Raw genomic sequence first — 25,944 nt, 5'->3', positions numbered from 1 at the left:
AATCAATCCAAGAATCTTTGTCTTTTAATAGGTGAATCTAATCCATTCACATTTATCATGGTTACTGATATTTGAGTCTATTCCTACTCTGATTTTATTTGCCTAGTTTCTAGTTTTTTTTATCCCTCTCCCCTTTTTCTTCCCTTTGTTACATTAAGGAAAATTTCTCAGGTCCATTTTCTCCAACTAATGCTTAGGAAATTTATGTTACATTTAGATTTCTGCTCTTCCAACAAAAGTCACACTCAGAGTGTTTAACACACATGCTAAACAGCTTCATGTTTTCTTGTAGAGATTTGCCATGGAATCAAGAGGTCACTTTTGGTTCTCAGCTTGCTCTTTTGAATCAGAATTCTGTGTTCATTTTTGTTGAACTCCATCAGTAATTCTTTTAAGTCCAGATAGTCTTTTGTGATGCTCAATATTCTATTATGTTCCTACATCTTAAAAAAATTCTGAAATATTATAATTTATTCTCTGATTGCCATCTATTTTTTTGGCTTCATATTTAGCTGGCAGCCGGTCGAGTTCCCCAGGGAAATTGTTGGGAAGTGGTTATGGTGGACTTGCTGGAAGTTCCTCAAGAGGCCCACCTGTGACATCATCTTCAGAAAAACGAAGCAAGATTCCCAGGAGTCAGGGATGTAGCCGAGAAACAAGTCCAAACCGAATAGGATTAGGTAAGGATTCTCAAAGACTTTGGAATACTGTTCCCTCCTTGATCATAATTTTGATTATAGCCTGTTGATTGTGTGTAATGTAGGAAATGGAGCTCTGTTTTTGAACTGAGGATGTTGCTTTGCCTGTGATAAAAAATATTCTGCTTGTGCTTTATATATATAAAACCGTATGTTGAAGTTTCAGTTACAACTAAAAATGTATGGGATTTACATTGAAATTGATGACAAGAAATTACATCATCATAGGCTTTTGTGTTCTACAGTCATTTTTCAAAGCATTAGAACTGTGAACATTGGCAGGATTTTCCCCTCACAATTGGAAACAGCGTTGCCTTTTATTTTTCATTCACTAATTAGCATTGAATAGCCATTAATCTATATGAATTTTCAAAAGAAATGTTGATTTATTTTGATATTGATCTTCTCTAACCTAATTGGTGAAAGTACTGTCAAAGAGTATGTTTAATTATTTTTTGACAGAAAGAAAGCTAGGAATTGATGGAAATCAATGTAATATTGATTTGTGTTGTTGTAGTACTTAGTTTCTTTGTAAGTGTGTACAGAATCATATGAATTTCTCTCAGCAGCTTAAAGACCTTTTACTATGTTAAAATCTAATCCAAACTCTGCTTATTTAATATAAAAGTCAGAAACCTTTTGTGACACAATGCAAAAAAGTCATAAGTTTATACTCTTTATTACATCTTTATCTACTTGCTAAGGGTAAAAATGTATTACTGTGAGATCAGAATACTCTCTCTTTAAGTCCTGTTGGCTGGCCTTTCTCATATGTTCATTTATTTCTGCAGATTTTACTGGGAGGTCTACTGTAATGTAGCAGACACTTTATTTATTTATTTATTTATTTTTATTTTTATTTTTTTTTGACAGGCAGAGTGGACAGTGAGAGAGTGAGAGACAGACAGAAAGGTCTTCCTTTGCCGTTGGTTCACCCTCCAATGGCCGCCCCGGCTGGTGTGCTGCGGCCAGCACACCGCGCTGATCCGATGGCAGGAGCCAGGTGCTTCTCCTGGTCTCCCATGGGGTGCAGGGCCCAAGGACTTGGGCCATCCTCCACTGCACTCCCGGGCCACAGCAGAGAGCTGGCTTGGAAGAGGGGCAACCAGGACAGAATCCGGTGCCCCGACCGGGACTAGAACCTGGTGTGCCGGCGCCGCAAGGCGGAGGATTAGCCTGTTGAGCCACGGCGCCAGCCTGTAGCAGACACTTTATTAGGCCTGAGACTTAGAAGGTAAATGAAGCAGATTTTGTTTATGACTTTAAAGAGCTTGTGATCTGCTGGGAAGAGATAGAACTGTGAGACAGAATGACAAGGACTATGACTGGGTGCTGTGAAACCACAGAGAAGGGAGTGCCTTGGGCTGTTATTTACCCCATCCTCACAGATTTCCTTCAAGGAGGTGCTGTTTTAGTGAAGTACCTGGTGGGATTAGTCAGGGTGAAGCGATGAGGGGAAGGAATTCTAGGGTGAGAGGAGCATGTGCAGAATGAGCCAAGCGAGATGGAACCACAGATAATTTATTTGACTGCAGCAAAGAAAGTTTATGAGGGTGGAGTGAGAGTCGAGGGTAGAAGGACTGGTAGGGTCTGGCTCAAGAAAGTCCTGGAAGGCCCTCTGGAGTTTTGCAAACAGGGGACAGATATTTGAGAATAGATAGGGTTTGGTTTTAACTGATATGTGCAAAGCAAGTAAATGTGTTTGATGCTTTTGTTAATTCTCCATGATGATGGCTTTCTGTTGGCAATATATGCATGCATGGTCTCTTAGCTGACAGGTTTTTGTGAGTGTTGATGTGGATACAACCAGAGGAAACACCGTGGCTAGAAATCTACATTTCACATTGAATGCTGAAACATCTCTCTTTGAGTCTGACTTTGGAAAATACACTTGATTTTAAATCTAGGTGTGAGGTTTATGCTGTCGTTTTTCCATAGGTAATTATTTTCACTTTGTAGGATGTATGTTTGAAATACTGGTTATTTTTTAAAATTCTTTTCTATTTAGGGATTTTGCTTTTTGTGTTTATTAAAGATGCCATGTTTATTTTTGTCTTGAAGTTGAGGAATAACCCAACTTCAGCTATCTGATGTATTTCTTAAGATCTGATGTTCCATTGTCTCAATTAGGAAGTTTGTTTTGTGTAGAGACAAAGAGAATATCTATCAATATTTATAAGCTTTTTGTGTTTTGGTAAAGATTTATTTATTTACTTGAGAGGCATAGTTACAGGGAGAGATAGGGAGAGACAGAGAAGTCTTCCATCTGCTGGTTCACTTTCCAAATGGCTGCAACAGCTAGAGCTGGGCCAATCTAAAACCAAGAGCCAGGAACTTCTTCCAGGTCTCCCATGCAGTTGCAGGGGCCCAAGCACTTGGGCCATCTTCTGCTGCTTTCCCAGGCCATCAGCAGGGAGTTGGATGGAAAGTGGAGCAGCTGGGACTCAAACCGGCACCCATATGGGATGCCAGTGCCACAGGCAGATGCTTAACCTACTGTGTGACAGTGCCACCCCAATATTTATAAGCTTTTAAAACAGATAGTATGAGACATCGATAAGAACTAAAGAGGAACTTGTTTGTTTCCAAAGAGCTCTTATTTGAAATATTATTTTGAAGAAAGTTATCTCCTTGTGCTCCTTAAGAGGATTAGTTATGTATGAGCTTTGATAGTTCTGATTAAAGAACTGTAGATTTCTGCACATTGTAAGAATACACACTTTCAAATAAATATATGCATAAGGTATATTTGTCCATTCATTCTGATAAGACTGCTTAGAGATTTTTGTATTAGAGGATGGCAGATACGTGAGCACTTTTCAGTAATAGATTATTTTATTAGTGTGATAATTTATAATATATAAACCTATGTGTCTGAATAATTGGTTCATTGTTTAGCAAATTAAAATATGATATTTAAAAAGTGATAGGAACATCTTTTAGGAATGTTTTCTATAATCCTTAACCAATTCAGTGTTTTAGTGATAGCTAAAATAGGTTTGGAATTTGCACTGAGAATTAATTCTAGTTATCGACAAATTATGTTTAGTTCAACTATGCTCCCCTCCCTCTTTTTTTGGTTAGAAATGGTATTTCTTAACTTTATTTTAAAAATGATGCCAAGGCTGTAATTCTTTGGCATCAAGATGTCTTAAACAAAAATGATTTGTAATTCCTGTTGGATAACAAAGAAACAAAACACATGGCTGCTCCTTGTAAGCTATCCAACTGAGTAGGGAAATATCTGTAAATTTTTTTGTTTTTGTGTTTTAAAGATAATACTTTACAGACAATAAAGTCACATAGACAGGTAACATCTACAATGATTATATTTCAGAAGTTTGTCTTTGGTTCCTTTCTTCTTCCACTCATTTATTGAAAAGAGTTTATAAAAACACACTTGACGTTTTTGCATCTTATGTTCTGTGGCTAATTTATTTAAAATGACTTTTATTTTCTGGTGAAATTTATTGAAAATACTAAACATGAATAATAAACCATTTTAACTGTGAAAATAGACAACTGTGCAAGACCAAGACGTGAAAATGTCTATGCAAGAGGTTGTTACACATGTCTGCCTTCTGGTCATTTTTGTTAACCTCTTGTACATTTCATTTTGTTGTGTTCTGGCTGGATCCTCCCTTAAAAGGCAAAAGTTAGGATTAGCATTAAAACACTGTGAAGGTAGAATGGAGTATTCATCAAGAAATGAAAACCAATCAAATGGTTTTTCAAGGCTTCTCAGCATGTTGGTTGAGCATAATACTCAGTAGTTACTTAAGAATATTGTTTTGGGAAATTGCAGATGGCAAGTGTGTTTTCACCAACTCTTCTCTTTCTTGTGTCTTCTCACTAACATATTCTCACACGGTATGTTCTTTTTGGGCACTTGATAAATAGACAAGTTGATTTGATTCCTTTTTTAATTTAGTTTTTGACTACCTAGTCAATTAGTCATTAAAAATCTTTTAAAAATATTCCTTGTAGATTAGTCTTTGGAAGTTTTAGGATAAATAAGTCAGTATTTTTCCTCTTGTATTTTGAATTACCCCATATTTAAACTGTTCTATCCAGTATATATACCTTAATGAGATTTGGGGCAGCCGTGGGCAGGTTTTCACAAAACTGTAAACAGAAAGAGTTCTTTTTCCATATGCTACTACTAGCCATATGTTAAAGGAACCAGTCAACATGAATGGATGAGTCAACTCTCTGGATGAAATACCAGGAAAGTAAACCTGGTTAACAAATTTATGTACACTGTTACTTCAGATCACACCTGTTTGTCACCGTTAATGCTCTTTATTGTCTTCATGAAGCAGGCTCAGCCCAGAGCATTTATTACCCATTGCTATAGCACGTATGAGTATACACATTAAGAAAGGTAGTTGGGACTGGGTCAAAATGTACAAGTAATCAGACAAGAACTATTAAGAAAATGCTCAACTAAGCATACACTTAAATTAAAAACTATCAGAACTTTTTTTTTTATTAACTATTTGTTTTGGAGCAGGCAGTGGAATGAGACAAGATTTTCATATATGCTGTTAAGTAAGGAGCTTAGAAGTATTTAGGCTTGTGCGTTATCTCACAATACTTTTCTCTGAAATGACAGATTTCTTTCTTGTTTTGCATTTTCCTAAAGGGAGGCCAAAGAGGCCAAATGGCTGGACCAGTGAGCTAGCACAGACTAGAGTCTGGGATGTGGCATTGGTCCTCTGAAGAGATGCATTGCTTTTACAGTCTTGGAAGTTAACTCCATGTTGGGGTTGGTAGATACTTCCTAGTTTCCTAAGGGTTTAATTTAGCATCTACTACGTTAACCCTCATTGTGGGAGCTGTTTAGAATGTTATCAGGAATTGCTGGTTAAATAGTCACTGACACTTTGGATGAAAAATCAGTACTTCCCTATCATCCTGTCAGAATTAAGGAGAGTTTAAAAATTTCTAGTGGAGCCTCAAGCAAAACCCTTTTGGTCCCCAGTGCTTCGATTGCATCCCTGTGCCCGACCACTCCTTCCCTGGGTAGTACTAAGCATTTGGACCTCACTCACAAGCCTTCAGATTCAACCGTAGCACTGACTGCAGCAAAGTTAACTTTATTTTCTACCTTTGTATTCTTTTCAGAGAGTTTCACGATTCTCATTTGTTAGCCATTCTTGTTCTAATTTGGCTGTACAGTAAATCTTTGCTCCAAAATAATAGGCTACACTCATTACAGTGTGGGAGACATTCACATCAGTGAATCAAGTTTATTGCTTCCAGCATCTCTGAACAAATCGTTTCTACCAAGTGTAGAAAAAGTAGGTGCTCTCAAGATGGAAATGTGTATTGTCCCTATCAGCTGTCAGTTTTAGACATTCCACCTGGACGCATTCAACACTTGTTTTGGAGTATTTTGCACACACGTTTTGGAGTATTTTGTAGCTAATGTGATTCTGTTTTCTCAAATTAAGAAACAGGGCACGTTGATTTTTTCTGAGCTTCACAGCTAAGTTATTATTAGACCTTAGGCCATTCTTGTGACTCTTATAATCTCAGAACATTATAGCATGACAGCAATGAACTTCATCCAGGACAGTCATAAAGTAACTAGCTGCTCACAGGTCAGTGGGAGGGATCTTTCACCCAGTTAGTTGAGATTGAAGTGTAAGAAGGGTCTGTGCAGGAGCTTGGTAGGGACCACAAGCAAATCTGTTTGAATACCCATAGAAAAAGTAAGGATTAAATGTTGGGACCAGTAAATGAAAGGAGAACTGTCCTGACTCTTTGTGTCTACTGGTTTACAAGATTAAATGGTTTTGAAGCATCTACACACTCGCTAGAAGTGGGTAGGCTCTCCAGTTTTGTCAGCCCTAATGCCCTCTCTTTGTAAAAGCCAGGGTGGGAGAAGTGAGCCTCTTCCTTTCAATTAGGTAAGTCTATGGACCTCAGTAACTAGAGCTTTTATTCTGACTGTTAATCCAAATTATCTTTCTAAGAACTGAGTACACATGAAATGAGCTTGGGTCTTCTGTCTTCTTATCAAGAATTTTGCTCAAGCCATTGAAGAATTGATCATTTCTAAAAGGCTTTTGATCTTGTATTTTCTGATGCCAGTTTGTTCTTTAGAAAGATTTCTTTGTGTTTCTTACATTTAGGTATAATTTCACATGCATACTAAAAATCACAGCTTTTGGAGGCATTGAGCATAACCAAGTTGATCCACACTCTCTCCTATTGGCACATCAGTCACTGGGCCTCAGCACGAATGGGTGCCCAGTCATCAGAACTCCCCAGCGCAGACAATGTCATGATAACATTAACGGAATGTGACTGACGTTTTGTGAGTTTTTCTGTCTTCATTAAACTTGTTCACCTTCTCTGAAACCCCTCATGCTGCACACTAGCACGGAGCAGCCGTATCCCTCGACCCAGCATGAGTCAGGGGTGCAGCCGCGATACCAGCCGTGAGAGCAGCCGTGATACAAGCCCTGCTCGGGGCTTCCCTCCACTCGGTGAGTACTCGTAGGCGCTGGCCCGAGGAGCGGAGCATTCCTTTCCCTGCTCCAAACGCTTGTCCGAGACTCTGCTGGGTGGAATGACCTGCTTTCCCCTCTGCTGTCCTGTGACCCCTTCTTCTCTCCTCTTCCTTAGTTCCCCTTTGTTGTCCCCCTCTGCATGCTTGAGTTTTGGCAACTTCCAGTTTTCATTATTAGAGGAATAAAGCTGTTGTGTTTATGGCCTCTTGCTATCAGGCAAGCCCATCCGTGTGGCAATTCCTAACATAAGACAAAACCGAGCCAAAGGTAATGGCTACTTAAAAAAAGACTAAATGAGTTTTCATTTTCATTTTTGTAGTTTGCCTTCCTATAACTTGGGCATACAATTTACCTTTTTATCTTGTGTAAATTATTAATCCCCAAAGATGTCTAGCAAAACATACTTCGATGAAAAATAATATTTTATATTCATAATTTTTAGTTCATTGGCTTGTTAAGTTCTGTACAAATATGTACTTTCCTCTTGATAAACATAAAGAATAGAAATCATTTTATAATAATTAAAAATTACCACGTGGAACTGTGGCCTACAGCAGCCTGTTATTTTGACTATGTGATTCTGTAACTGACCCCTTAAATATGTAAATGTCTCTAAGAAGGAGGATGTGAAATCAGAAATGTGTGGTCCTAATATGTGTCTCACTCTCTATTGCTAATGCCACACAGTTCTAATGTGTTTTTTCCCCAGCTGGTGTCAGGAACCGGGGTTGAGATATTTCTGTACAACCTATTGTGCTGTATGAGGGTCTGAGAAAGTGCAAGCAGACAGATGTCAGAGCCCTACAAGAGGATTCCCTTGAGCTAGCAAGGAGGGATTCCACCTGCTTAACATAAGCTCCCTTTCGGCATGCAGACATTCCACCATAGGCTGACGCCTGAGAGCAGATGTCTCAATAAATCAGAGGCCGCAGTGGTGGGTTTTTATCTGAATGAATTGGCGATTTTTCTTATTAAGTTAAGGCTGTATATCTATGCATCGTTGCTCATTTTTTGACCTTCCAGACAACCTATTAGGTGTAAAGTCAATCTGTTTATTGATTATTTTGCCTTAGTAACAACTTAGTATTTTTATTTTATACATCTACTAGTATTTCTGATATCATCCATAGAAGCAGCCTTTGTAATCCGACATGAGTTCTGTGGACCAGGCAAGGTATGCTGAACTTTTTAGGACCTGATGGAACCCAGAGTGGTTGAACGTTCCTGCCTCTTTTTTACTTACTTTGGTTAAATGGATCTGCGTAACTGTCTTGGTGACAACTCAACATACTAAAAGGCATAATTGCTAAAACCAAGGCAGATGGTATGGATCCTGACAAACTAGCACTAGCTCATGTTTTCTGTTGTGCTCAGGCAATGGCTAACATCTTCTGTGCTGAATTTTTTTTAAAGATTTATTTATTTATTTGAAAAGCAGTTTCAGAGAGGCAAAGGCAGAGAGAGAGAGAGGGAGAGGGAGGAGAGAGGGAGGAGAGAAAGAGAGGGGAGAGAGAGGTCTTCCATCTACTGGTTCACTCCCCAGTTGGCTACAACAGCTGGATCTGTGCCAATCTGAAGCCAGGAGCTTCTTCCAGGCCTCCCATGTGGATGCAGGGGCCCAAGGACTTGAGCCATCCTCCGCTGCCTTCCCCAGCCACACCAGCAAGCTGGATCAGAAGTGGAGCAGCCCAGACTCGAGCCGTTGTCCATATGGGATGCCGGCACTGCAGGCAGTGGCCTTACCCGCTACGCCACAGTGCCGGCTCCTCTGAGCTGAATTTTTAGGCCATGTCCTTTTTTCCCTTGGGTTCACTGTGTCTCTAAAATCCATGTCCAGCAACAGTGGTGCTCCTTTATATCCACAACATTTGGGACGTTCAACAGTCACAATCAATGCTTGATGGTCCCTGTTCACTCTCTGGGACAGATGTTGGCATCATCAGAGTTAGGGATGTGAAACTACCTTCTCAAAGCATATTGATAAATGGTAGAGTTAGGGTTTGAGTCCAGGTTTGACTGCAAGCCTGCCTCTTTTGAAAATAGTTTTAATTCTGTGTCTTTCATCTTTCCTCAAAAGTGTATCATATGCTTTCTGTGAGGCCTCCACAGGACTAGGTACACAGAAAGTACTCCAGAGATGTTTCTGAGTCAGGGGTTGCCAGGCGCGTTTAGGACCTGGGAATTCAGGAAGATCTCAGAAGGTGGTTCTCCTTAGAGGGGCTTTCTTGCCATCCTTTTATATGTCAGTGCCCCTGTGCATCAACTTATATAGCCAACATTCTTTTTTTTTTTTTTCTTTTCTTTTTTTTTTTTTTTTTTAAGAAAAGACAGTGAGAGTAATTATGTTTTGGTGAGTTCATATCAATTTTAAGTTTGCACTTTCTTACAAGATTATTTTGGATCATTTTAATGGTATGAATATGTATGAGCATGGTTACAGTGATCATTATTGACTGAGTGAAATTAGGGGATCCAGTACTTTGCTGTAAGTTAGGTTTGGCATATGTGGGTCCACCTTGGATTCCACTAATGGGTGTTCACCTGTGAATGTAACAGAGGACTCCTTACATGACATATTTACTCTAGAACATTCTGTTGAAACAGAACCACAGGACTGCTTTATAAGGAATCTACAGATCAGGTATTGCTTAAAAACCATTTTATGTTTAAACTATCAAGGTACAATACTGATATGCTTATACGATAAACTGTATCATTTGCTTCAGTCTTAAAATACTTTGCCCACTTCCTTCTTTAAGGGAAGTGATAATTCTAAAATGTCTGTTTTAGATATTGGCAGTTGATTTTTATTTTTCTGATCTTGAGAATGGAGCGGTTTTCCTTTTGCAGGCTGGTAAAAATTTGTCCTCACTGACCAGGTAACATCTGCTGTTTAATGCCACATTTACCACAGATTTGCACACATTTTATAAAGTGATGTTAGGTTAAAAAACAAATAAGATGATGCTGAAGAGCTTGAGACTTTGATATTCTATGACAAAATGTATGTCAATGTGTATAGATAATGCTGCTCAGTATTACTTTGTCAAGCCTGTGGATTTTCCATGGTATAATCAGCATGAATTTTTCAGAGTAGTGATTGGAAGCATATTATCCTTTGTTTATTCCCTGAAGTGAAGAAAAGCCTGATATTACATAGAACTGTGGACAGTAGATCAATGTTTTGAACCAAGTCTTTACTGCATAATTATTTCTGAAGGTTGTTCCTTCTCCACATGAGGACAGAGTTTAGCATTTGTTTTCTCAGGTTGATAAGGTAATAGACACATTAGGAATACTTGCTAATAAAATAATACTCTAATGTCTTCGTGAAAATTGGAATTTACTGTTCATCACAACTACCGCCACAAGAGTACTAACTGTTGTCACCACCAGCATTCACTCCATGTCCGGCACTGTTTTGAGTGCTCTGTGCATTCTCTCTTAATCCTCTCAGTAGCCCCCAAGAGGTAGGTATCATTGCCAGCACCGTCCTGCAGAGGAGGACATGGAGACTCAGGATGGTGTAGTACTTTCCCAATATCCTACAGCTAGTGGTGATCAAAGCAGACTTGACCATGTTATTTCTGAGGTTGCCTCATTGAGGAAAAGTCATTAAACTTATTACAACTAAATTTCTGTTAAACAAACCTTAATAATGAGAATACTTGTGTGACAGAAAAGCAAACATTTTGACTGGGGAAAATGGAATTGTGGTTGTCAGTTCCCTTCCTGTGATTTCATTCTGTTTCTGTTGAAAGAACATTATGAACTTCTATGCTTTTGTTTTTGGTGCATGGTCGCATATGCCTCACACTCTGATGACACATCTTGTGAGCTGAGTTACTGATCCATCTTACTGCTATTCCACTCTGGGGTTTGGATGGTGCTCCAGGGCTCCTGGTACTCTTCATGTTGCATACTTCCATAACAGCTGATAGAGGCTTCACGGTGTCACTGCAAACCTGGAGGCCGAGGGTGCTGCTTCGGACTTATCTCAGAGCACCTTAAAAAGTGCCCTTGTGCCCACGTATTGACTAGCTTGTGGAGAGCCGGCCACTACTGGGGAGTGTGGGGACTGGCAGTTGCTATCCATCCATATCCAGCACCATTTCTTTCCATGAGAAAATGTGGCCTTGTTGGTAGCAGTCCCTGCATTTCCTGTGGTACTTCTGTGTTAATCCTGTGGGTGTTGCCGTTCCTTTTACCTGCAGCCTCTCGACGTCATTCCAGGTCCACTAGTGCTCTCTCCACTGCTGAATCTGTTGGGCAGTCAGGTGAACAAGTGCTAACTGCATGACTTGGCTTCTTCATATGTTCTAGTTTCACACCCATGTTAACATTTGTTTTCATCTGTGTCGGCTAGCGGTTGGCATGTATGCACCTCATATTTTTTCCCCAATGTCCTTTTGTTTTTTTAAGTTGTTGAATGTTTATAGTTCTGTTAATAGGCTGTAGATGCTTTATAGCCTGTTTGACAACATCATTTCTCCAGTGTTCACATGTATGTTTAAACAAACAATCAGCCAGGGAAACACTTCTTCCCCTCCTACATCCCCCATCAGGGAAGCAACAACCAGCCCTAGATGTTACATAGGGTCCCCATGGGAAAGAGGGATACGGATGTCATCCAGCAGTGTCCTTCATCTCCAAAGTTGTCACCCCCCAATCAAGTATTGAACATTAATGTTAACTTTAAGTATCATTTAATTACCAGTGTTCCATACTATGGTGTATTTAATTTCAGATGTATGAAAGTCTATGTATGAGCCTAAGCATTTTATGGAAAAACAAGATGAGGATTTAAGCAATTAGATCAGGCCACAGGTAGCCCTTGCAGCCTGTGAACCCCAGACCTTCTCAGCTCCATTTAACGGTACCAGACACCCACTGGCTAGCCATAGGGACACAATAATGCAGCTGTGAACCAGGCTTCCCTGGCTTCTTGTTCATGTTTTCATGGTCCCTAATGGCTACTGTTTCTTTGCTGGGCAAGGCATGCTCTACTAATTCACAGACTCTTGATGGTCACAACCATTGCAGATTCATTGAGCCATTTTTCTCTGTTCTCTAAATGAAGCTAGCCATTCCCCTGAAGATGATGGGACAGACTGAGGGCACACTCCTATGTATCCATTTTGGACAACTGAGCTTCGTAATACTATAAGATCAGGGAGAATGCAGAACAGATCTCACCAAATTGTCTGATGAAAACAAAAAGCTTATAATTTCGCTTAGATCCATACATTTTCCCTTAAGATTTGAAATTCAAATGTCTCTGATATATTATATCAAATGATCTATAGTCACTGTATATGGCAAAGCTGTATGCATCTAGGAAGCACAGAATAATTGCATTGTTCTTAGAACTTTAATTTTGTGTCTGAAAAAAAAAATCAGTATTATCCCTGGAGCAAGAATTGCTGGCATGAGATCTATTTTTTTTTTTCAATTTTTTAAGAATCCGTTTCATTTAAGTTTATGCTGGGTAATTTTTAAATGGCTTATAATTGAATTACTTTCATTCTGTTACTCATAAATCCCCTACTATCTACCCTTTTTTAATGGAAAGACTTGAATGAAGTTCATCAAAGTGTACAGTTAATCTCAGATTTATACTTGTTTCATATTTCAACTGACACATCTAAGTATTTAAATGAATACATATGAATGTTTGTGGTCTTTTTTTAGTATGTGACACATTAAGTCACCTTTCAAACTAGTGGCTAAGATGACATTTGAACCAATCTGCAAATGCATTAAAAAAGGGGATAGTATAACATACAATTTTTGTTTCTTTATAAAATTTCATGACTGTATAACTCTTAACTAGCAGTGTTTAAAATTTTTTTCCCCTTTCTGTGGTGGTGGAAGGTATAATGTATTGAAATTGATATCCCAAAAAGTTAAATACTACTTCATTTTTAAAGTTCACCGAAGTGCTGTCTTGTTACCTAAAATTTTAAATGTGTCATTCTGTAGGAAACATCCAGTCATGTAGATTCCACATAGCTAGTAGCTTCCCTTTCATTCTAAATGCTTCATTACTAGAATATGGCTAGTATTTACAGGTTTAGGTTTAGAGATTTTCCTTGTACAATGTCTTGTTTGTTAACATAGAGAAAACATTTTTTTATCGTAAAATTTTTCTCCCAAAGTCAGTTATCGATAGGTGGTGTAGCACACTGATGAAGTATGACTTACACCTACTTTGTCCAGTTGTGCCCATAGTTTTGATGGACAGCACTTCTTAAGGAGGGCTGGTTACCAACTAATGGATTTCAGAAAGGGAGTCTTCATTTGCAGGGAGCACTAGTAAGCTCAACATAGTCTACTGAACTGCCAAAACTTGTTTGAAAGTCTTTGGATTTTTTCTTTTTTGTTTATCTACCTAAAGATTGTCGTTCAAAAATCCTCAGATAAAATTTATACTAAAATTATCTAAATGATTAATGTTCCACAATAGATACTAGATTTCTATGGTGATTGTTAAAGAACTGTTCTAGACACAGACATCATAATGAATAAGTATCCAAAACTAATTAAGCTTAATGAATCATACAGTAAAACAGTAGTGACACAACTAAAACTTGGACTAAGATCAATTAAATGCATTTGTTTAAAATTTTATTCAGACATGAAGCCTTCTAATTAGACTAACCATCAAGGCCACTTGTCTCTAGCGGAAAAGCTATGCACATTAAAAGCTCCATTCATTACCCAGCTCCCTTCTATAAGTTCCTGTACCATCTTTCAAAACTTTTTAATAGTGAAATGTTATTATCAAACAATTTAAATAGAATGCTTTGTGGCATAATAGTATTAAATGTGAACAGCTTCTACCACTGGCAAACAAGTCAAGTGTAGTTAAAGTTGGCTAGAGATTTTTCAGTGCCTCTAGCCACACAGTGAGAAAAGGCAGGAGCCTCTGTATGTGGGGGAAGAATTCGAATTAATGTGACACATCTTATGCTTTTGTTTTCCAAATAGACCGGTTTGGGCTTGGCCAGACAGGAAGAATCCCTGGCTCTGTGAATGCCATGCGAGTTTTGAGCACAAGCACAGACCTGGAAGCTGCCGTCGCCGATGCTCTGGTAAGAGGCACAACGTGTGCACAGGGCCTCTGGGTTGCCCGGCCCCTTCTCTGTCTCCACAGGAATTGTCCCCAGATCAGGTTACTGAGCCCTCTTTGGCATTCTCTAAATACTGGGTAAATTTTTAGTGTTGTTTTCTTCTTAAACTTTTCCTTCTGCACACACATAAGTGAAAATTGTCCTCATGGAGAATAGTAGCATCTAGTGTTTCCTCTCCTTGCTCCTCAGTATCCAGGAGGCTTTGATGACATCGGACCTCTCAGATGTCACTGGACTGCTGCTTTTTGTTGTGGTTTTATTTTCTTTCTGATCACAGTTTTCCCTAGCATTTTCTTGTTTCCGTTCTGTTGCTTCTGTTGCTTTACAGACTTTGATGGCATAGCCTAAATATATGATAATAATAGAGTTTGAGGTTTGAAAATCTTGCATTTATTCTGTTACCTCACTTTTTTTTTTTTTAAATGAGACCTTAAGTCATCATTTGAGCAAACTTTCCTAAATACTAATGTTAACTATTTGAGGATAAAAAGCACTGGTGGAACATGTGTTTCCATTATTGTAATGTAATACCTAAGACCTCAAAAGAAATCAGAACTCCTTTGATTGTGGTTATAGCAAAAAGTCCTTGGTAGAATGGGCCTGAGGTCAAATTGGTTTCTAAAGCTGCATTTCAAATAGTAGTAAACACAGCCTCTTCTATGTCCCTGTTGATGTGCTCAGCATTTGAAAGAGATACCTTTTGGAACTGTCTTGCTTTTCTGTTTTAAGGTTTATTATCTTGTAAGGAGAAAAGTTTGTATGGAAAACCCTGCTTTCAGACCCAGGAGTCGTTAATCCAGCCATGTTCCATCTGATGAACCTTTTATAGTCTGTGGCTACAGTGACGCCAGCCTTTGTCCCTTCTCCTGTCTCCTTCAGTTATTCTTGCTTAGTCAGATGAGCCCTGTGACAAATGTCTCTGAGAAAGCAGTTGCTGCTGTCACAGTGCTCTCCCTGCAGGCACACTGCCCAGCCAGCTCTATTCATCTGCCTTATGTGTAGATGGACTTTTTTTCTGGCAAGTACTGGAGTTCAGGCTAATTGCTCTAACCTTGTAGAATTAAAGAGCTGGAACAGACCTCTGTGAAGCTATTTTTCCTGGCAACTTTCAGCATTTAGCATCTGTCTCTTATTTATTCAGAGACCCTAAGAAGTAGAGGTCAGAGGGGTGGGAAATGATGGACACTGAAACCCGTAATAAAATGGGACTTCAGTTAAGGTGGTGGCGTTTTTTGTTCTCTAAAGAACTGCGTTAGGGACTGTGTGCAAAGTTCTAAGAAGCAGGAAAGAACTGCTTTAGTTTGAACTTGACTTGAGCTTTTCTCTAAGCTTCAGCTCCCATTATATTTACTCTGCCCCAGTTACTTTTTGTCCAGACCCTTTGGTCCCTTTGAGTGAGCTGCTTCAGAAGAGAAGACACAGGAATGGTACAGGCTAGAAGCCAGATGTCTCAGACAGATGTCTCAGAGGAGTAGATGGTAGAATTAACTGAGTCTTCAGAACCATGCCTTGCTGGAAGGGGAAGAATTGCAGCAAGTCTCAGAAGGTTCCTCACGGAGCAAGAGGGTTAGGAAATGCTATTTTGAAAGCATTCTTTATTATTATTCGCTTGATATGAAACGCTTGCTAACCTGTACTTTTGGTTTGCTAAGAGATGTTTTGCTGTACACTTTTGTTGCAAGAACAATCCCCACATATGCTTCTGACGTAATTCTCTATGCTTTTTCCCCATCCTTCAATATTTTCCTGCCTACAGCTATTAGGAGACTCCAGGAGCAAGGTACCAGTGCTTTAACTTTTGTTTTACAACTTTATTTTTTCTGTTGCAAGTGTGTTTTTTTTTTTTTAGAAGCCAATGAAGGTAACAACAACAACAAAAATGTAGTATAATATAGAAATACTGGTTTGAATTATGATTTTGTTGAATCTAGTGATGCCCATATTGGTGATGGAGTCAGTCACCTTTCACGTGCATTTACTTCTCTATTTATTTTGAACCTCAAGCTCTGTCTCTTCTCCTTTTTGTGCTTCACTTTATTAACTCGGTCTGTGTCTAGTCCTGTGTGTGTCACTGTTGTTTCATGAATGGTTTTATTCTGCACTTTTCTTATTTTAGGAATCTAATTTGTGTATAAGTAGGATGATCATGTAATTTATCATCCAAACAGAAATACTTTTGAGAGTAAAAGAGGGTATGGTTAGTAATGTTGAAATAATAGGCATAAGGCAAGCTGGGATTAATAATGATAGCCATATGATTAAAAAGTTGCATTTGTGTAGTTTAAACAATATCTGTTTAGCCTTTAGAAAAAAATTGTATTTTTATCAGTTCTATATAGCTGTTGCTATATCATTTAGGGATTTAACTTCAAGTTTCATATTCAGGGTAAGAGAAATGAGTGAAGTGAGCATTATAGTCTACTTTAAAATAAGCCTAGTTGTAAAACGTGTAAGTCCTTAATAAAAATGACACGGGTAACATCAAAGTCCATTTGCATAGGATGCTTCTACCAATGGCATTACAGTTTCATGCTTTGTTAAGGAAATATGAATGTTCAAACAAGATTACCCGTAGGCCATGCTCAGGAGATACTGTTTTTGCCTGGGGAGGGGCTGGTGAGTGTATGCACCTGCAGTGTGTCAGGAGCTGAGCTGGGCTATTTAACAGATACTTACCTCCCGTCTGGGCGGGAGGGTTGGGAGCCTTCCTGAATTCGCTCAGCCATGTCTACTGCAGGCTGTGCTCCCTGCCCTTGGCTGAGAAGTGTGATGCTTACTACGTTCTCACCAACTGGAGGACTGCTTTTTCTGTTTCTGTTTTCCTAATCTCTACGTGTAGGAAAGTATGTGTGTCCTTTCACATGCAGCTCTTTGTTGGTTTTGCTTGGTCTGACTCATGGTCATTACACCTTTCCATTTCTTCCCCAACCACCCCCATGCTTCATTGGATCTGTCAGAAGAAGCCAGTGAGGAGGAGATACGAGCCGTACGGAATGTATTCTGATGACGATGCCAATAGTGATGCCTCAAGTGTTTGCTCCGAGCGCTCCTACGGCTCCAGGAATGGCGGCATTCCCCACTATCTGCGGCAGACCGAGGATGTGGCAGAGGTTCTCAACCACTGTGCGAGTTCAAACTGGTCAGAAAGGAAGGAGGGACTTCTGGGCCTGCAGAACCTCCTGAAGAGCCAGAGAACCCTGAGGTGAGGACAGGAGGCCAGATTGAGCCCCACATCCCTGTCATCATGGAGCCCTCCCGGAGTTCCAGGGACCGGGCCAGGTGCTGCAGGAACTCGGATGGCCGAGACATTCAGAAGCTTTGAGAGAGTTGGTGAATATTCTGTAACTTTTAGGCTTATATTTGTCTGGTAAATGTGGACATTTGTGAGAAATCTTGCTACAGTTTGTAATTAAGGTTAAAAAAAATAAACAACCACAGATCAGTATGATTCTTAGGGATCTGAATGAAATAGTGCCAGTCTCAGTCTAAAAATACGTTAATATACCTAGGCTTATATACACCTTATAAATGTGCATAGTAAAGAGAGGCTAAAGTGGAGCACTCCATAATGTAACAACATTGCCTCTAAAACTGCTTATTTTTGCCTTTTTCTTCATTTTTATATTTCATAAAGTTTCCAATGTGAACATATGTTACACATACTAAAAAGATATCTTATTAACTCTAAGACACCATTGACACCTCATTATTTTATATCCCTTTAGTAAATGCTGCTGAATAAGCCAAGACAATACTGATAGGTCATTGACTTAAGATGAATCTCAATGACAGAGTTGGGAGAACATGAAAAAAAAAAGAGAGAGAGAGAGAGATGAGCAGCTTAGAATCCTTGAAATACAGAATATTATATCCTTTGGATAGTTTTGTTTAGGTATTAGGCTCAATGGCTGTATACGGAGGCAGCCGTGGCTCTACAAAGCTGGCTAGTGCTGGCTGGTGCCTTGCTGTACTCAAGGTGTGGCTGTTCAGGTGGTCTTACTCTTCCCCAGAACCCCCCCCCCCCTCATTCTCCATTCTGTTTATGAAAATGCTGTAAGAGCTTTTATCCTACATACTGTGACAGTCTGAGAGTGATCTGTCAAGAACACAATGAGGTTGATTTGTCATGATTGTTGCTCAGGAATCTGTTTAATCCTGGTAGTCCCATTTCTGGATTCTTAGTGCTCACCAGGTATACACTGAGTAATCTCTAGCAACTTGTTGACCAACGTTAGTCTGATTGTGTTGTTAACAGTATTGAAAGCCCATTTAACCAGCTCTCTAACCTTCATGGGAGGGATGACTGAGGGATGCTTTGGGGAAGAGAACATCTGGGCAAGCCCTGAAGTAAAAATGGGACTCTGGAGTACAGTCAAGGATCAGAAATGGCAGAGGGCACCAATGTGAAATGAGTGTTTGCTTTGTCCGAGGCACAGCAGCAGATATAATATGTTATCTTCTTTCACAGCCATGTGACGGAGCACCTATCCTATTTGACTGATAAGAGAAGAGGCCAAAGCTTAAATGGGAGGCTTAAAGATATCAGACTATAATATTTATAGGAGAATTGAGAGTAAGATCCAGACTGACTGGTTGAGCCCATTGCCTTTCAGTTGTGGTAGGGGGAAAACAGACACAGGGATTTGGCTGATGGCTTTGTTACTTCCTGATATGTGAGCTTGAGTGAATCACTCTGGGTCTCAGTTTCCTCATCTTGAGAGCAAATCTGTGGATTTATATTCCTACTTAATGTCATCATGAATTCAGTAGGACAATTTGTTTATGCAGCAAGCTTCTATAAATAAAACTTATGTAAAGCTTATGGAGTTTACTGAAATAAAAGTATTTTTAAAAGCATAGCTATAACTATAGTTGCAGCATTGACTTATTAAAAATTCATTTATTTGTATTTTATTTCCTCTAGTCGAGTAGAATTGAAAAGATTGTGTGAAATCTTCACCCGGATGTTTGCTGACCCTCATAGCAAGGCAAGTCTGAGAATCATGCCTTTCTTATCTTCCCCCTGTCTGCATGTCCATGTGAGCTGTATAATATGCTACCCAAGAATGAGTGGTACAGTTCCAACCTTACAAATTTTAACACCAGTTTTAGCAGTGGTCTATGTTTACATCTTTTACAAATGAAATTTCAGAAATGTAAATGTCCATAAAACTTCAACTTAAACAAGTATGCTTCAGTAGGAGTTGGTCTTTTATTTATTCAACAGATAATTTTGCATGCCTCCTGTTAGTCCAACAGTAGGCTATAGGTGTTAGAATGTGAGATTTTATTATAATATATAGTATATTTTTTAACTTACAATAGTGAGAAAAATCAGTATATAATTATTTTTTAATCCCATGTAGAATTTGTCCTCATAGAACAAGATAGAAAAATGAAAGTATTTATTTAATGGATTTATTGAAAAGCCAGGTTATTTCTCCCGTAGAGCAATAGAATAGTTATTTTGGCAATGGAATTTTGCTGCTTCCAAGAATTTGCTGGATGGTGGTCACCTAGCTGGTGCCCTCTCGGGGGGCCAGCGGTAACACAGACCCTAAGGAATACCTTTCTGACAAGGAAGCCCCTGCTCAGGGTGCAACACCCATGAGTAGGGGACAGGGTCCTCTCTAGGGGCAGTACTGAGAGAGGGAAGATTTTAGATAAATACCATTGTTTAGGAGGAAGCCATTAGGGACTGTTTATGTTTTCAGAGGAAGAAAATAGAGAAATGAAGATTTAGAAAAAGTAAAGTGTGGGTAAAAGGACCTAACATATGGGAATTGGTAGAATCTTAAATGTGCAGAAGCAAATCTTGAAACCTGATATGGCGGTTTAACTGTTAGTATACTACTGTTTCCTATCAAAGACTTTCTTCCAAGTCTTGCTAGGAGAAAGAAACCTGTGGGTAGCCCAGTGGTCTAGCTGGTTATCATCATCATCCTTCTTTTCCTATCTTAGCTTCCTTATAGGCATTGTCCTTGAGGTATCAAGCATCTATCCATCCATCCATCCTCCAAATGACTCAGCATTTAACCTGCTCTGGGCCAGGGATACAGAAAACAAGATGTGGCCTTGCCTTTTAACACACTCACCAGAGCACAGTGGGGTGATGCAAGGGTTCTTGCCTCACACCCCACAATAGTCCTCACTCAGCATCAAGTTCAAAATATGTCTTAAAGTTTCAGTTATGATCCTCACAACAAGGTTAACACAAGCAATATTAAAAATCCAAAAAAAGGCTTAAAGGTCACGTAGATATCCAAAGGTGTAATTATCAGGATTTTTTTTTTTTCTGAGATAGTGTTAAAAGCAGTAAGATTTAAAGCATAAGCATAAGATTTATACCATAAAGGATATGGTTTTGAACATTGATGAAATTTCTGTTACCTATCACCTCTAGATGGCTGATTCAGAAGCAGAATGTGAGGATAAAGAAGGAAATTTGTTTCCATCAGAAGTCTCTTGTACAGTGAGTCTGAGGTCTCAGTTTAGTTGATACTTGCTAGCTGTCCATGAGCTCAGCCAGGAGTCCCACAGCCAGGGCTGGCTGGTGGTTGTCCTGAGTCATCTCCCAGGAAACCTGTGGTGGAACCAAGGAGGCATGGGATTGGTGGGTTGTCCCTGGAGAGCGAGTCTCATTACCAGGGCAGTGCCACTTTTCTCTCTGAAAATTGTGTCAGAGATGTTCACGGCAAACCCTCTGTCACCTCAGATAGCAGTGGCCACAGAGCCGTGTGAGAATGAGGGGAGTGGTCAGTGTCAGTAGCTTTTATTGTAAGCTGTAATCTTCTGTTACTTCATAAAATCTGATCAGTGAGTTGATGGCATACATCAAGCATACATCAGTGAGTTGGTTTTTGGTGTTTGCCTTGTTGTCATTATTGTTCACCCTATAATAGTATTTGTTGAATGCTACATGATGCACAGAACTAGTATAGAATTAGGACAGTTAGGAGTTTTCATTTCCTCCCTTCCTTGTGTCCTTCAAAGAAAAAACCTCCAGGATTAAACTCAGAGAAGTTAACAGTACTGACTTTTACAGGCTTATATTGAAGGAAGGGAGAGTAGTTTATCAATTTATAGCTTTTGCAGGTTTTTTTTTTTTAAAAGAAAGTGCATGAAAATGGTATTAATTTACTGTGGACTAACATGGAATTTGTTTTGTTGCATGGCCTGGGTTGCGGTGGAATTCACAACAGAGAGTAAGTCCCAGTGTTTTTTCCTTTATCTGTTTTCTGCAGTACATTTGACCTTCTGAATTAAGAGCAGTGTTAATGGTGTTAATGTAATGTATGAGGGTCTGGGCAAAGCCAGTTTGGGGCTTTGTTGACTTTGGAGAAAATGGTGAACTGAATATGTGAAATGTTTGGTTTTCCTTTGTGTTTAGGTTTTCAGTATGTTTTTGGAGACTCTTGTGGATTTTATAATAATTCATAAGGATGACTTGCAAGACTGGCTTTTTGTTCTCCTCACACAACTGCTTAAGAAAATGGGAGCAGATTTACTGGGATCTGTGCAAGCAAAAGTTCAGAAGGCTCTAGATGTTACAAGGTGAGTGTTTAGGAACTGGACAATTGCATGTGATTTCTGGACATTGTCTTCTGTTACCCATAGCCTTTGTCTCCCACGTGAACACCTCCTCTCTTCCTCAGTTCCACGCTTCTTGTTGCATGTCCCGCCAGTCCATGGGTGAAACACCATCTTTTCCTTGACTTGGCATTGTTTTTAGGAGTGCCTGAAACAACTGTGAAACCAAATGTAAAACTTTGAAAATTGATTCTTTTCTCTTTAGAAGCACTTACAGACAACTTTTAGAATATTTGCTCACATCTTTCTGAAGACCTTGCCATTTTTAATACGTTGCCTTCTTACATAAGTTACACTAGAAATTCTTCTATCCACACGTGATTTAGAGTTCCCACTGGTCCAGGAAAGTCTTTATAGTTGCATTAGCTCAGGGGCTGCAAACATTTTCATAGCAGTTGTGACTCTTCTGGCTATTCTGAGGAAAGGAGGGCTACTGTGGCTCAGAAACGTTAAGAAGACTGATGGTGTGCTGTTGTCTGAGTGATTGTGGGTCCTCAGCATGCATGGAATAGAATTAAATGATAGCAGAAGATACTATACAGTAATTTCTTGCTTGGGATTTGGTGGAAGGTGGAGGGGAATGGGTCAGATCAGTGAGTTTTTTAAAAGAACAAATGAATGACTTCAAGTGACACAGAAAATGCAAGATGCAGTTACTACAAACTAAAATAACATTAGGTATCAATAGAGTTTTCAAAATGGGAGAACCTTAAACTCGATGTTCATTTTGTCAGTGAGAGGCAGAGGCTGCTCTGCTTTGACTTGCCAAGGGGTACACTTCGTGCCAGTGGCAGTCTGGGAGCTGAAATGTAGATTTCTGAGTCACTGTCGGGTGCCGCCCTGTAGGCCTGTCCTCCCCTCCTTTCTCTGGTGGGGTGTGCGTAGATAGTGCTCATGGTTTTTCTGTCTTATGTAGCTCTCTCCCAGCAGTAGCGCACACTATCCTGCCATCATCTCTCATGCGTGCATCTATTACATGACTCTGACTTCAAAGCATGTATTTGTTCCTCTCCACTAGTATGCCAGATGTTTTCATTTGGCCCCTGACCCTGTCTATTTAATTGGCACTGCTATATAGTTCTTTTATACGTTGAGCAGGAGTTCGGCCTACAGGTTAAGATGCCAGTTAAGATGCCCGTGTCCCGTATCAGAGCACCTATGTTTCATTCCTGGCTCCAGCTTCTGATTCCAGCTTCCAGCCAGTGCATATCTTGGGAAATAGCAGGTGATGGTCCAAGTACTTGGGTCCCTGCCATCCATGTGGGAGACCTTGATTGAATTCTCAGCTTTGCGCTTTGTCCCTCTCCCTGACTGTGATGGCCAGTGCAGACATTTGGGGAGTGAACCTGCAGATGGGGCCTGAGCTGTTTCTCTGTTTCTTGAATTTAAAAAACGAATTCCATTACCCAAATAGATTTTCCTTCTGATTTTCTTTGAACTCAAATTTGCAGTAAGGCTTTCAAACTCCACCCTTCTTTTTGGAAGATTAAATTTAGTAGAATTAGGGGCAGTTGCCATTTGCCAATATGCCAATGATTGTTTGAAGATTCAGTCCAGAGATTAGGATGGGAGTGACATAGCTGATGTAAATGTAAATGAGTACAGTGGATGGGAGGGAAGATTATGGGTAAGCTGGGCAGCTACAGTCAGCAGTGACCAGACTTTTCAAAAAAAATTAGAAATGGCAATTTGAGACTTTTTAAAACACTGCGAGGGTCACATACATCATCTAATTTAGGTGAGTTTATGAATGGCCAGCTCCATTTCTGATTTCTGGAGATGGTCAGAATATTAAGATGGGATTCCTACCTTTGATGATAAAGGAGTTCAGTTGTGTCTCCTGTGAACTTTTGTTGATCCCTGCACAATCCTAAACTCTGTACATTGGTCTGAGTCCCTAAAGCACTTTCATCATTCCTATCCCTTGCTTGACTGCTGTTTATTTACTTAGCTGGTTATTATTCAGAAGGCACAGTGATGGCTGACAGTTACGAGAACCTGAGTGCGAGTCTGCCTCAGTTTCCTTTCCTTTGGCTGTGCCTGACAGCAGCACACATTTCCCGACTTAGCACACCAGTGCTGAAATGTATTCGGCACCCACCTCTGTCTGCAGACTGCAGACAGGAGGAACATTTTCTGTGTGGTTTGCTGAACTAGTCATTACAGTCATATATATTGAAGTGTATTTTGCTGTTGGAACTGATCTTAAAGCTTCCTGGGCACAAATAACTGTTAGGAGAGAATGATGTTTTCAGTCAGGTTTACTTTTTATTAGTAATTATAATGATGTTAACACTGGAACCTAGTATGTGCCCCTTTCTTCCCTTATTTCTTCTAATTTTCAGGTCAGTCCTGTGAAGTAGCTGTTACAGCTTCATTTTACAGATTTGAAGCTACATCCTTCCTATTCATTTTGCTGCCCTTCTGCAAATTGGGAAAATCTCTAAGAGGAAGTGATGTGATCACTCAGCCTCAGTTGGGATAGGTATTTGCACTGCAGTCTTTATCTTGTTGATGTGGAAGTTACCTCGTGGTGCTCCCCACAGAGCTCAGTTAGGCAGTTTTAAACCAGTCCTAGTCATCGCAGCATTTAAAGCCAAGAACACCGACTTTCTCCAGCGCCAAGTCCCTCAGAGTTACTAGACTGCTTTAGGGATGTGTGATAACTGCAAGAAATAGCATCAGTTAACGCATGAAATGGAGCAAGGGAAGGGCTCCTCAGGCTCCAGACTTCTGTGTGTGATTTGTCGCTGGGTGGAGAACTTTGCATCATCTGCTGTGTCCCAAGCCTTCTTACGTTGTGGGTTACAAAACAGAGATCATAGATAGGTAGCAGGACCAACGAAGACCATATAGTTAGCTTAAGCAGAGTCAGCTATCAGCAGCCTCACCAGCATGTAGAATTACAATTTGGGAGTCACCAGTGTTTTTCGTGTGAGCAGTATTCAGAAAGGTAGCTGAAGAGATGGGGAACAGATCCCTAGAAGGAGAGGGGGGAGTCGCATTCTGTTTATTGCTTAAAGTCTTACTGTTTAAAATAGCTACTCAAACTAAGTGCAGTGTGTGTTTCAGGACTTTAAACAAGATTTTCATTCCTCCTTCTAGATTTTCTATATAATATGGTATTTATGTAAAGTGAATAGTACCACTAAAATATGAGCAGTTTTACATGTATTTCATCAGCTCTTCCTTTGTTAATATCCAGCAGTATGTGTTTAATATGTGATAAATTTCTTTAAAAACAAGCATTTTTTTTAAACCTAGGGACTCCTTTCCATTTGATCAACAATTTAACATTTTGATGCGCTTTATTGTGGATCAAACTCAAACTCCAAACCTCAAGGTTAGTAACTATTTGTCATTACAATTCAACCTCTGTAACTTAAATTTGCATTCTTACACATGACTTACGTTCAGCTATTGTAAATCGGCTGTGAGCATTTTTGTTCTACTCTTTATGGATATGTTCCCATTTCTCTTGGTTTAAAACCTTTTAGAGGAATTAGTGGTTTCTTGGAAAGATACACGTTTAACTTTTTTAGAACTGCCAAAACGGTTGTGATGCTATTAGGATTAAAAATTTTCCCAGTCTGCTTGATGCTGGACAACCAATTCCCGAGGGGCAAGAGTTGATTCAAGGAAACAATTTTATTCAAGAGGCTAGCAGGCTTGGGGGAAAGCAGCCATCTTCAGTCTCAAAAGTGCTTTTACTCCAGAGAGAACTTTAGAAAGAAGATATTTTTAAATCTTAAAAAAGAGAGAGAGAGAGAGAGAGGAAGTTGGGGAAGGTTAGAGAAGATATGGGTTCAGCTGATTGTTAGGCAGATTCTCAGGGTCAGCTCCGGTAATCATCCTGACTCCAGGAGGCGCCCTTGACCTAAAGCTTGGCTGTTTGCAGTTAGTGGTTGTAAATTCTTCCTTATCTGAAGTTAGCAGTTCCAGCCATGTCCCTGCCATCAGTCCCTGGGATTCTTAAGCAATAATATTAAGATGAATAACGAT

General features: G+C 39.6%; 1 protein-coding gene across 1 annotated transcript in view; it reads left to right on the top strand.

Moving 5' to 3' along the window:
• Positions 1 to 25,944, top strand: part of CLASP1 (cytoplasmic linker associated protein 1) — a 291,310-nt gene that overhangs the window by 210,383 nt on the left and 54,983 nt on the right. Inside the window, exons 22-28 of the mRNA XM_062178774.1 lie at positions 513 to 680; positions 14,210 to 14,313; positions 16,109 to 16,132; positions 17,310 to 17,554; positions 19,277 to 19,340; positions 21,743 to 21,906; positions 25,207 to 25,285. Of these exons, the coding sequence (XP_062034758.1) occupies positions 513 to 680; positions 14,210 to 14,313; positions 16,109 to 16,132; positions 17,310 to 17,554; positions 19,277 to 19,340; positions 21,743 to 21,906; positions 25,207 to 25,285 (848 nt within the window). The remainder of the gene's footprint in view (positions 1 to 512; positions 681 to 14,209; positions 14,314 to 16,108; positions 16,133 to 17,309; positions 17,555 to 19,276; positions 19,341 to 21,742; positions 21,907 to 25,206; positions 25,286 to 25,944) is intronic.

Source organism: Lepus europaeus, chromosome 1, assembly GCF_033115175.1.
Source record: "Lepus europaeus isolate LE1 chromosome 1, mLepTim1.pri, whole genome shotgun sequence".
Taxonomy (NCBI): Eukaryota; Metazoa; Chordata; class Mammalia; order Lagomorpha; family Leporidae; genus Lepus; species Lepus europaeus.
The sequence above is the reverse complement of the archived record's forward strand: the minus strand, read 5'-3'. Positions and strand labels throughout refer to the sequence as shown.